Source organism: Scyliorhinus torazame, chromosome 25, assembly GCF_047496885.1.
Source record: "Scyliorhinus torazame isolate Kashiwa2021f chromosome 25, sScyTor2.1, whole genome shotgun sequence".
Classification (NCBI taxonomy): Eukaryota; Metazoa; Chordata; class Chondrichthyes; order Carcharhiniformes; family Scyliorhinidae; genus Scyliorhinus; species Scyliorhinus torazame.
In genome coordinates, this window is record NC_092731.1 from 17,218,108 (window position 1) to 17,231,412 (window position 13,305).

General features: G+C 51.0%; 1 protein-coding gene across 1 annotated transcript; it reads left to right on the forward strand.

Annotated features, from left to right (window-relative positions):
- Nucleotides 1-250: 250 nt before the first annotated feature.
- Nucleotides 251-12,569, forward strand: snrpd2 (small nuclear ribonucleoprotein D2 polypeptide). Its single transcript, XM_072490108.1, has 3 exons — nucleotides 251-367; nucleotides 5,233-5,412; nucleotides 12,232-12,569. Coding segments are annotated over exons 1-3 (357 nt in total). The 5' UTR covers nucleotides 251-365; the 3' UTR covers nucleotides 12,407-12,569.
- Nucleotides 12,570-13,305: the final 736 nt, after the last annotated feature.

Sequence of the window (13,305 nt, forward strand, 5' to 3'; positions counted from 1 at the left end):
CCAGCTTTTACTGTTTATTTTCTTGCTTCAAGTTGGCATCATATTTATATTCGAATATGACTTTAAGTGATGAGAACTGGCTCAATCACACTCAATGCCTCTGTCCCTTTAAGAACGCCTGGCAAGGGAAGGTCGTGGGCGCCGGGGGATGCCGGGGGTTGTAGTTCCCGGAGCCGCCTCCACGCTGTTAGGACGGCGTACAGAACTACAGTTCCCAGAATGCTCCGCAGTGGGCAGAGAGCGGACCCGAAGACTACATTCCCCGGCGGGCATTGCGCGGGCCGACCGGAAATAGAGTCTTCTCTTCCGGCGGGAGCCTAAACGCGGTTGGACGGCGCTGAAGGCGGCGGGTGGACATCAGCAACATGTGAGCGAGTGGCGGGCGGGAGGAAGGAGCGGGCGGAGGGGAAGAGCGCGTATGTGGGGCGATCTGTGCTCCCGCCTCATGGCGCCGCCGCTGCTCCCAGGTCTGGTGCCGTGCATTTGGGCGGCGTTGCTAAGGCCTGAGGCCTAGTTCGATGGCGCTGGAGTGAGGCCTCCCGCCCGGAGAGAGAGGAGCCGCCCCGGGACCCGCTCCGGCCCCCAATCACCCCACCCCCCACCACTAACCCCCCCCCCCATCACTACCCCCCCCCCCCATCACTACCCCCCCCCATCACTAAGCCCCCCCCATCACTAAGCCCCCCCCATCACTAACCCCCCCCCCATCACTAACCCCCCCCCCATCACTACCCCCCCCCCCCATCACTACCCCCCCCCCAATCACTAACCCCCCCCCCATCACTAACCCCCCCCCCCATCACTAACCCCCCCATCACTAACCCCCCCATCACTAACCCCCCCCATCACTAACCCCCCCATCACTAACCCCCCCCATCACTAACCCCCCCCCCATCACTAACCCCCCCCATCACTAACCCCCCCATCACTAACCCCCCCCCCATCACTAACCCCCCCCCCATCACTAACCCCCCCCCCATCACTAACCCCCCCCCCATCACTAACCCCCCCCCATCACTAACCCCCCCCATCACTAACCCCCCCCATCACTAACCCCCCCCCCATCACTAACCCCCCCATCACTAACCCCCCCCCATCACGAATCCCCCCCCCATCACTAATCCCCACCCCCCCACATCACCCCCCTCACCATCACTACACCCCAATCACTCCCCCCCCCCCCCCCATCATCACCCCCAATCACTCACCCACTATCACTGCACGACCCCACCATCACTAACCCCCCCCCCCAACAATCCCCACCCCGATCACTTCCCCCACCCCATTGCCCCCCCCCCCCATCACTACCCCGATCATTTCCCCCTGCCCCCCAATCGCTACCCCCCCCCCCCCCCCCCCCCCCCCCCGTCACAGTCACTACTACCCCCCTCCCCATTACTACCCCCGCCCGGAGGAAGAGGAGCTGCCCCAGGATCCGCTCCGACCCCCAATCACTCTTTCCTCACCCCCCCACCCCATCTCACACACCCATCACTACCACCCATCAATTAACCACACCCCCCCCCTCCCCCACCATCACTCACCCCCCTATCATCACTACCATCCCATTACTACCCCCATCACCCCCCCCCCCACATCGCCCCCCTCACCATCACTCACCCCCCATCACTCCCTCCCTCTCCCCAATCACTACCCTCCCCCCACCCCCCATCACTACCCCCCCCAACACTACCCTCCCCCCCCCCCCAACACTACCCTCCCATCACTACCCCTCCAATCACTCCCACCACCCTCCCCCATCACTCCCTCCCCTCCCATCACTACTCCTCCAATCACTCCCACCAGTCCCCTCCCCATCACTGCACCCCTCCCCGATCACTGCCCCCCTACCCCCATCACTTCCCCCATCACTGCCCCCTCTCCCCCACCGTCACTAACCCCCTCAATCACTGCCCCTCCCCATCACTGCCCCCCTACTACTATCCCCCTACCCCCATCACTGCCCCCATTCCCAATCACTATCCCCCAATCAGTTCACTCCCCCCCCCCCATCACTTCCGTCACTGCTCCCCACCGTCACTAACCCCCGTAATCACCCCCCGCAATCACTTCCCCATCCCTCCCCATCACTGCACCCCTGCCACTACCCCATCACTGCCCCTCTACCCCCATCATTGCCCACCCTCCCCATCACTGCCCCCACTCCGCCCACTAATCGCTATCCCGACAATCACTACACCCCCCCAATCACTCCCACTCGCTACCATCGCTACCCCCATCACTTACCTCCCCAACACTACCCCCTCTTTCCCCCCCCCCCCCCATCACTGCCCCCACACCCATCACTGCCCACAATCGCCATGTACCAACCCCCTTCTCCCCTAATTGCAGGGCACTTTCTCCCCCAATTGCTGGGCATTTCCCCTTTCTCCCGAAAGTCTGGGCACCCTGTCCCCCCAAATGGCTGGACACCCCTTCCAGTAACCGGGGCACTCCTCCCTCTGTTCCCCAGTCGCCCCCCCCCCCTTCTGCTCGACGGGGCAAATTCTCCCCCCAGTCACCAGGGCACCTGACACCTACATCACTGCTGCCTTCCAATCACTAGCTCACCCCCCAGCACTGGTTCCCCATCCCTATTCACTCTCGCCTTCGCCCCAATAACTGCCGCCCCCCCCCCCCCCTTTCGTTTGGGGTGGAAATTGCAAGTGAGGGGATAGGAATGTGGGGTGACGGGTACAGATCAAAGGTAGGAATGCTGGACCCAGTCCTGGGCAGGTGATGATTGTGTCTGGTACCTTATTTTTCCTGGACTGAAGTATTTTAGAGCAAATCGCTGCCATCAGTGCGCTGGTTGGAGTTGTCAAATGTCTGGACCTCCCAAAATACTTTTGAGGTGTAGTCAGTGTTGTAATGTAGCAAACATGGCAGCCAGGTCTATGGGCGGATGGGGTGGCACAGTGGTTAACACTGCTGTCTCATTGCGTCAGGGACTAGGGATCGATTCCGATCTCGAGTGGCTGTGTGGTGTCTGCACTTTCTTCCCCACGTCTGTGTGGGTTTCCTCCGGGTGCCACAGTTTCCCCCCACAAGTCAAAGATGTGCCGGTTGGGTGGGTGGTCCCGCTTAGATTGCCCCTTAGCTCTGCTGCCCAGGGCACGGAGGACCCAGGGCTGGGATGACTGTCCGTGTGGAGTTTGAACGCTATCCCTGTGTCTGCGTGGGTCTCACCCCAACAACACAAAGATGTTCAGGGTAGGTGGATTGGCCACGTTAAATTGCCCCTTAATTGGAGAAATTAAAACAAAGAAATTGCCCCATAGTGTTAGGTGGGGTTATGGGGATAGGACCAGTGATTGGGCCTCGGCAGGGTGCTCTTTTGGTGGGTTGGCACAGGCTCGATGATGCAGGATGGCAGCCCCCTGCACTGTCGGAATTCTACGTCAGGAGTGAAATGGAATACTCCCCACTTGCCTGGATGAGTGCAGCTCCAACAACACTCCAGAAACTCGACACCATCCAGGACAAAGCAGCCCCGCTTGATTGTCACCCCTTCCACAAACATTCACGCCCTCCGCCACCGACGCACCGTCTACAAGCTGCACTTCAGCAACTCGCCAAGGCTCCTTAGGCAGTGCCTTCCAAATCCTCCTCGCTCTAGAAGGACACGGGCAGCAGTTACATGGGAAGTCCCCCTCCAAGCCGTCGGCCATCCTGACTTGGAAATGTAACATTGTAGCTTCACTGTCGCTGGGTCAAAATCGTGGAACTCCATCCCTAACAGCACAGTGGGTGTACCTACACCATGTGGACTGCAGCGGGTTCAAGAAGGCGGCTCACCACCACCTTCTCAAGGAGCAATTAGGGATGGGCAATAATAAATGCTGGGCCCAGACAGCGACGGCCACATCCCTTAAATGAATTTTGAAAAATTCTACTGACCGTACCTTTACGAGGTAATCCCTTGGATGCATCCTTTCGTGTGCACTTCCTCGAGTATTTATACACCTCCTTTGTGCTGCTGATTGCACCTGGACGTTACTCCCAGAAATAATTTGACTACGATACCCTGCTATTGGGCAGGAGTTGGTCTGTCCTGCATCTAAGGCTTTGCTCCCTGATCAGGAAAGACCAGTCCGGGCGCTGTCTTCTCTTCATCCGATCTCTGCGTCAGCCTGGGTTTCCCCAGATCAAAGAAGGTACAAAAGGGTGCAATTGACTGACTAGCTTCCGAGGAGCTTCTCGTGGTGGGAGCATCGTCATTGGCCAGTCATCTCTCCCAGTAAACATTGTCGAAGGTTCTAGGGCTGGAGGAGGTCCGAGAGGTGGGGGGGGAGAGCAGGCGGAGGAATCTAAAAGCACGGATGAGAATTCTGAAATCAAGTTATTGTTCAACGAGGATCCAGTGTAAGTCAGCGCGCTTACTTACTGATGGGTGAATAGGACTTGGCAGCATGGATGACCTCATTTACAGGAGGGTAGAATGTAGGAGATCAGCAAGTTGTGTGTTGGAATAGTCAAATCCAGGAGTAACAGGCATAAATGAGGGTTACAGTGACATGCCTAATAAGCAGTCAGATAATGCAGCGATCCTGGGGGAGATGGGAGAGGTGCTGGTGAGGTAGAGCTGGGTGGCGTCAGTGAAAACAAACATTGCTTCAGATGATGTCACTGAGGGGCAGCATGTGGAGCAATAGAGGGGAACAGGGATATAGATTCTTGCGGGGGGGCCAGAGGGAACGCTGGTCTACTCTCCTCCCATGAAACATCATCTAACAAAGGCCTACCCTTACCTAGATACATGGCCCTTTGGCCTCTGCAAGCTGTTTTAAAGCCTTTAACGATTTTGTATATGTTTATCAAATCACCCCAAAGTTAGAGTTTTTAAAAGAAAATAGGCCGCAGCCTTGGAAAACCTTTACAAATAACTGAGGTCTTTGAAACCGATTTGGGGAGAGGAGCGGGAATCCTTGTGGTCTTTAGACTTTTTCTAAAACAAATGGTGCAGCGCATCCTGACACGTGGCCTCTATCTTTACTCTTAAATCGTTGGCTCAGTCCTAGTAATACGCTGGTATGTTCTGTCTTTAATTACACTTTAAGGTAATAATGAGTTGGTTCTATATTGTTTGGAGCATCCAGCGGACATGCTCTACAAGTCTCTGGTTCCTCGAGGCATGAGGCCCAGTTTGACACACCACCCTGCCTTGTTCCTGTCAATTCTCAATATAGCATCCTTAACAGTGAAATCACTTTTTTTAATTCCTCCCTCTAGGAGTCTGCTAAACAAGCCCAAGAGTGAGATGACTCCCGAGGAGCTTCAGAAGCGAGAGGAGGAAGAGTTTAACACAGGGCCTCTCTCCGTTCTGACGCAGTCCGTCAAAAACAACACACAGGTCCTCATCAACTGTCGCAACAACAAGAAGCTGCTCGGCCGAGTCAAGGCCTTCGACAGGTAGTGGCTTTGAGACCGCTTTTCTCCTTGCTTTCCAAACCCCATCTCCTAAAAAATGCATGTGGTGGGCGTACGCTTCACTGGGTATGTTTTGCACGTCAATTTGGAGAAAAAAATCTCTGTCCCGACCAGAAAAACCTGAGGGTCCTGTTCAAAATTCTGGCGTTGCAGGAACATTATTGCAACAGATTGCAATGAATCTCTCACACCCCCTCACCCATTCCCCCCAGTGATTGCTGGCCATCTCTTGTCAGGTGACGGCTCTACAATAGTTCATTTTATAATTTGCAAATATTTCCCAGTGTGGAACTGAACTTTGCAGACCAGGAAAGATGGAGGAGGCGGACTTGCAGAACGCTTCACAGCCACGCCAATAGATATAATACCTTCTTCGCAGCTTGACATTAGCTTGCAGGTGTATTGTATGTAGAAGAAACACCATCAAATTCTGGTCGAGTGACATTTCTTAAATTGAACAAGAAACAAGTCTGGAAATTAATCTCTATACTCACCCTTTCCTGGAATTGTGTTCACTCTGTGATCTGCCAGCTGTAAGTTGCATCACATTGGACTTTACCTGAGAACTGGCGTTGTCTGGTATGCAGAGCGCCTGGTGCTAGAGGCCTACCCTCAGGGAAGGGAAGTACGAGCCCTTGGTTAAATACAGTGAGAGGGCATCTAGCTATCTTTGCCTGCTGCATTTTGCTCATCTGTTCAAGATTCAAGAGTTGTTGGTACAGAATAGGATAAAAGTGGCGTGCCCTATTTGTCAAACTGTAACAGCTGCATTGAGGTACTTTGTCGCCCACTTGAGATCCCACCACTTGCCGGCATTTCCATTTATCCTGGAAAACAGCCGCATCTGGCAAGTGGTGCTCACTGTTTACTGTTTCCAAAGGCGTCGCTTACAAAAACGGCACTTTAAGCTGCATTATGTTGTCTGGTTATTTTAACCATTTAGGCACCTCCTTTACTTAACCATGGAGTGCAAACCCATGTGGTCTGATGCACACCTGTGTTTCTACATGCTTCTGACCTAGACATATTCCAACTCCACGTTAACGTTTGGGAAGAAGTTACACGGATCAATTTTTTTTACACAATGGGGAATAATTGGACAGTGTAGGATCCAGCTTAAAAAATGGAACGGAAGTGATATATCCACGAGAAAGTGGACACACTCGGTCATCCTATGTAGACATCAAGACAGCAAAGTGGGCAGATAGTTAGCGCAGACTTCTGAATCATCCTCTGTGTACGGAACAGAATTAAACTACTCCTTTGTGCCTCTGTTAATTTGCGCCATTGTTACAGTGTTCACCGTGTTAAAAGCAGTTAGCTAGCCTGTTGCGCTTCCACCCAGAAAGCTGGATGTGAATTGAGCCCCAACAGATGGGGAGAAAATGCCATCCCTTTCTGCTGGCAGTGAATCCAGTTTCAGGCAGTGATATAACACTGACTGGTCGATAACCGAAAGACGTAGGCATGCGGTGATTTGCAAAATCGCCAGAGGCAACGTGAAGCAAAACATTTATGCAACGAGTAGTTAGGATTTGAAATGCACTGCTCGATAGCCTTCGACTAGGAATTGGCTAAATGCTCAAGGGCAGGAAAGATACGGAGAAAGGACAGGAGACTGGGGCTGATGGAATACAATATTGACAAATGTGAGGTTATCCATTCTGGTAGGAATAACAGCAAAAGGGATTATTATTTAAATGATAAAATATTAAAACATGCTGCTGTGCAGAGAGACCTGGGTGTGCTAGTGCATGAGTCGCAAAACGTTGGTTTACAGGTGCAACAGGTGATTAAGAAGGCAAATGGAATTTTGTCCTTCATTGCTAGAGGGATGGAGTTTAAGACTAGGGAGGTTATGCTGCAATTGTATAAGGTGTTCGTGAGGCCACACCTGGAGTATTGTGTTCAGTTTTGGTCTCCTTACCTGAGAAAGGACGTACTGGCGCTGGAGGGTGTGCAGAGGAGATTCACTAGGTCAATCCCAGAGCTGAAGGGGTTGGATTACGAGGAGACGTTGAATAGACTGGGACTGTACTTGTTGGAATTTAGAAGGATCTCATAGAAACATAAAATTATGAAGGGAATAGATAGGATAGATGCGGGCAGGTTGTTTCCACTGACGGGTGAAAGCAGAACTAGGGGGCATAGCCTCAAAATAAGGGGAAGTAGATTTAGGACTGAGTTTAGGAGGAACCTCTTCACCCAAAGGGTTGTGAATCTCTGGAATTCCTTGCCCAGTGAAGCAGTAGAGGCTCCTTCATTAAATGTTTTTAAGATAAAGATTGATACTTTTTTGAAGAATAAAGGGATTAAGGGTTATGGTGTTCAGGCCAGAAAGTGGAGCTGAGTCCACAAAAGATCAGCCATGATCTCATTGAATGGCGGAGCAGGCTCGAAGGGCCAGATGGCCTACTCCTGCTCCTAGTCCTTATGTTATGTTCTAACTGGACCTCAAAAGAGCTGGTACAGATCTGGAAACACAATAGCCCCCTCAATACTGTTCTACAATCACCCAGTTGATAATGGACTTGAGTCCTGGCATAAATATGCCCTTAAATGGTTACAAATTGGTACAACTTACTTGCAAGGTGCCACACAGTTGGCTGATATGGGAAATCGAGATGTTGGTGGTGTTCTTGAGGCTGGGCATCCTAACCTGAGCTTCATCTGGGGTATTCTCTATGATGAAAGCAGGTACAGTGAGTGGGCGAGTGTTTTATTTCCCATTGCCACCTCCGCTCCTCACCTCTGGCAGGTGCGCTTTCTTAACCTGTTCCTTCAAAATTGGGGGGGGGGGGGGGGGGGGGGGGGGGCGGGGGAGGGAGAGAGAGAGAGCTGTGACTCTTCTCCACCCCCCCCACCCTTGCCCCGCCCGAGCATCAGATGCCAGATCACCATAACTCGGAACGTTTTTTTTTAAATAAAACAGATCTCTTACTACCTCTGTCTTTTACTTTAAATCTGATTGCAACCTATTGAAGACCTAATTTTGGTTGAAACCAGCAGAACCTTGTAAATTGGTAAGTACGGGTTAAGAAATACAATGACTGAAATATGTTGGTGTCCTTACTCCCTTATCAGTAGTACCTACTGAGGGGCGACATGGTGGCGTAGTGGTTAGCACTGCTGCCTCACGCTGGTGAAGACCCGGGTTCGATCCCAGCCCTGGGTCACTGACCGTGTGGAGTTTGCACATTCTCCCCGTGTCTGTGGGTCTCACCCCCACAACCCAAAGATGTGCAGGGTAGGTGGATTGGCCACGCTAAATCCTTATTTGGGGAAAAAGAAGAATTGGTACTTCAAATTTTTTTGTTTTTTAAATCAGTAATGTTTGTGTGATTGACTCCAATGCTGATGGTAGCATCTTTTGCCAAGATGGATGACAATCCATGCTAAATATTGACGCAAGTTGTCTGCATTCCTGTCTCTACCTGCGGCATTTTGCTTTTCTTACGGTTCCTGATTTGGTGCAGTGTGCCTCATAGAACCCCCACAGTGCAGAAGACGACCATTTGGCCCATCCAGTCTGCACCAACCCTCTAAAAGCGCACCCCCCATCTAGGCCCACCTCCCCACCCTGTCCCCGTAACCCACAAACCCCACCTAACCTTTTGGACACTAAGGGCCAATCCACCCAACCCACACCACCTTGGACTGTGGGAGGAAACCGGAGCACCCGGAGGAAACCCATGCAGATACGGGGAGAGTGTACTAACTCCGCACACGCACACACACACACACACACACACACACAGTCCCCCAAGGCCGGGGTCGAAGCCGGTCCCGGTCTCTGAGGCAGCAGAGCTAACCACTGATATTGTGCCATCTCCCCCCATGGCTAATTAATTTTAGTAAGCAGTCTTACAACACCAGGTTAAAGTCCCAACAGGTTTGTTTCGATGTCACTAGCTTTCGGAGCGCTGCTCCTTCCTCAGGTGAATGAAGAGGTATGTTCCAGAAACATACATATATAGACAGATTCAAAGATGCCAGACAATGCTTGGAATGTGAGCATTAGGTGATTAAATCTTTACAGATCCAGAGATGGGGTAACCCCAGGTTAAAGAGGTGTGAATTGTGTCAAGCCAGGGCAGTTGGTAGGATTTCGCAGGCCAGATGGTGGGGGATGAATGTAATGCGACATGAATCCCAGGTCCCGGTTGAGGCCGCACTCGTGTGTGGAACTTGGCTATAAGCATCTGCTCTGCGATTCTGTGTTGTCGCGCGTCCTGAAGGCCGCCTTGGAGAACGCTTACCCGGAGATCAGAGGCTGAATGCCCTTGACTGCTGAAGTGTTCCCTGACTGGAAGGGAACATTCCTGCCTGGTGATTGTCGCGTGATGTCCGTTCATTCGTTGTCGCAGCGTCTGCATGGTCTCGCCAATGTACCACGCTTCGGGACATCCTTTCCTGCAGCGTATGAGGTAGACAACGTTGGCCGAGTCACAAGTGTATGTACCGCGTACCTGGTGGGTGGTGTTCTCACGTGTAATGGTGGTATCCATGTCGATGATCTGGCATGTCTTGCAGAGATTGCCATGACAGGGTTGTGTGGTGTCGTGGTCACTGTTCTGAAGGCTGGGTAGTTTGCTGCAGACAATGGTTTGTTTGAGGTTGCGCGGTTGTTTGAAGGCAAGTAGTGGGGGTGTGGGGATGACCTTGGCAAGATGTTCATCTTCATCGATGACGTGTTGAAGGCTGTGAAGAAGATGTCGTAGTTTCTCCGCTCCGCCGTCCAGTACTTTCCCGGAGCGGAGAAACTACGACATCTTCTTCACAGCCTTCAACACGTCATCGATGAAGATGAACATCTTGCCAAGGTCATCCCCACACCCCCACTACTTGCCTTCAAACAACCGCGCAACCTCAAACAAACCATTGTTTGCAGCAAACTACCCAGCCTTCAGAACAGTGACCACGACACCACGCGACAATCACCAGGCAGGAATATTCCCTTCCAGTCGGGGAACACTTCAGCAGTCAAGGGCATTCAGCCTCTGATCTCCGGGTAAGCGTTCTCCAAGGCTGCCTTCAGGACACGCGACAACGCAGAATCGCCGAGCAGAAGCTTATAGCCAAGTTCCGCACACATGAGTGCGGCCTCAACCGGGACCTGGGATTCATGCCACATTACATTCATCCCCCACCATCTGGCCTGCGAAATCCTACCAACTGTCCTGGCTTGACACAATTCACACCTCTTTAACCTGGGGTTACCCCATCTCTGGATCTGTAAAGATTTAATCACCTGCTAATGCTCACATTCCAAGCATTGTCTGGCATCTTTGAATCTGTCTCTATATATATATATATATATATATATATATATGTTTCTGGAACATACCTCTTCATTCACCTGAGGAAGGAGCAGCGCTCCGAAAGCTAGTGACATTGAAACAAACCTGTTGGACTTTAACCTGGTGTTGTAAGACACCCCAGTCCAATGCCGGCATCTCCACATCATCATTAATTTTATGCAGTGGCTGCCTGGTTTGACTTTGTCACAGAAATATACAGTGCAGAAAAGGTCCTTCGCCCCATCGAGTCTGCACCGCCGCATGAAAGGCACCCGACCTGCCAATCCTAATCCCATTTGCCAGCACTTGGCCCACAGCCTCTAATGTTAAAACGTGCCAAGTGCTCATCCAGGTACATTTTAAAGGATGTGAGGCAACCCACCTCTACCACCCTCCCAGGCAGCGCGTTCCAGATCCTCACCACCCTCTGGGTAAAAATGTTTTCCTCCAATCCCCCACGAACCTCCAGCGCCTCACCTGATCTTGTGTCCCCTCGTAACTAACCTATCACCAAGGGGAACAGCTGCTCCCTGTCCACTCTGTCCATGACCCTCACAATCTTGTCCACCTCAATCAGGTCGCCCCTCGGTCTTCTCTGCTCCAGTAAAAACAACCCAAGCCTATCCACCCTCTCTTCATATCTTAAACGTTCCATCCCCGGGCAACGTCCTGGTGAATCACCTCTGCACCCCCTCCACTGCAATCACATCCTAATGTGGCGACCAGAATTGCACACTCCAGCTGTGGCCACACAAATGTTCTATACCACTCCAACATGACCTCCCTGCTTTTGTAATCTATGCCACGATTGATAAAGGCAAGTGTACCACATGTCTTTCTCACCATCCTATTAACCGGCCCTTCTGCCTTCAGAGATCTCTTTATAAACACTCCAAGGTCTCTTTGTTTCTCAGGTCTTCCCAGACTGGTGCCATTCTTTGAATATTTCCTTGTCAAATTTCTCCTTCCAAAGTGTAACACCTCACACCTTTTGAGGATTAAATTCCATCTGCCATTTTTCTGCTCAGACCATCCCGTCTATATCTTCCTGTAACCCAAGACTCTCAGGCTCACTGTTAATCACCCGGCCAATCTTTGTGTCATCAGCAAACTTGCTGATCCCAACCCCCACATGGTCATCAAAGTCGTTTATACAAATGACGAATAATAGGGGACAGATCTCTGTGGTACGATACTGGACATTGGCGGCTTCCAGTCCCTAAAGCAGCCGTCTGTCGTCACCCTCTGAGTTGGGACTCAGCCAGCTTGTCCCAACACACGTTACGCGCACAGGGGGTTCTGTGGAAGTTCCTGGGGGTTCAGAGGTTCTCCGCCCCTCCCCCAGCCCAACACCGTATGCCGGGCACATTTAAAATGTGGAATACCGCTGGAGTGCTGCATTGAGTGTCGCATCGACGAATTGTGGAAAGCATGCCGTTAGGAGGCATTTCCGTCCTGCCAAGCGTTTTACTGAGACGTTCTCTCCCGTTTCCTGTTCCAGACATTGCAACATGGTGTTAGAAAACGTCAAAGAGATGTGGACCGAAGTGCCCAAGAGTGGGAAAGGCAAGAAGAAGTCAAAACCGGTCAACAAGGACCGATACATCTCGAAGATGTTCCTCAGAGGGGACTCTGTGATTGTTGTACTTAGAAACCCATTAATTACTGGCAAATGAAATGCCCGTTTCTGAGAGGAATTGTAACTTATAGCGTCGAAAAGAAAATGTGGAACTAGAAAAACAAACTTAGTTCTCTTTTGTTTCTGATGTCACTTTGCTAGTAATACATTTTTGATAATCTGTTGAATTTACTTTGTAATAAAATTCATTTTGACGTACACACTTTTGCTTTAGCTGCAGTATAACTTGGCCGGTTGTCAGGAAATGTAATTTTGTCCACCATTTTAACAGCAGCCTTATTGAGACTCAACTCTTGAAATGAAATGAAATGAAAATCGCTTCTTGTCACAAGTAGGCTTCAATGAAGTTCCTGTGAAAAGCCCCTAGTCGCCACATTCCGGCGCCTGTTCGGAGAGGCTGTTACAGGAATTGAACCGTGCTGCTGGCCTGCCTTGGTCTGCTTTCAAAGCCAGCGATTTAGCCCTGTGCTGAACATTCTTGGGTGAATGCAAATTAAATCTGTGTCATGTCCTTCCTCATGGGTGTTCGATTCCTGATCTGGTGGATGGTGGCATATAATACATGTGTCACTACCCACAATGGAAGAGTGTTCGCTGCCCCACATTTGAAATGCCTGCAACAAGCTGGGAGATGGATTTGTTCAAATGGAGAAAAATTGGAGGATGAAAGGGAAGATTTCACCCTAGGGAAAAATCAATCCGATTGACGCACCTCTTTGTCAAAATGCCTGAATTGACCAGTCCGAGTAAGCCTGGTATATAACGTTAAATTTATCATCCAGAACATGGCAACATGGACAAGTCGGTAAAGTACCAATCAACATGAGGATTCATTGTCAAGTGTGAACTTGACAAACTCAAGAACTGACCTAGCTGAAATGAAAAATTGAAAATGAAATGAAAATCGCTTATTGTCACAAGTAGGCTTCAAATGAA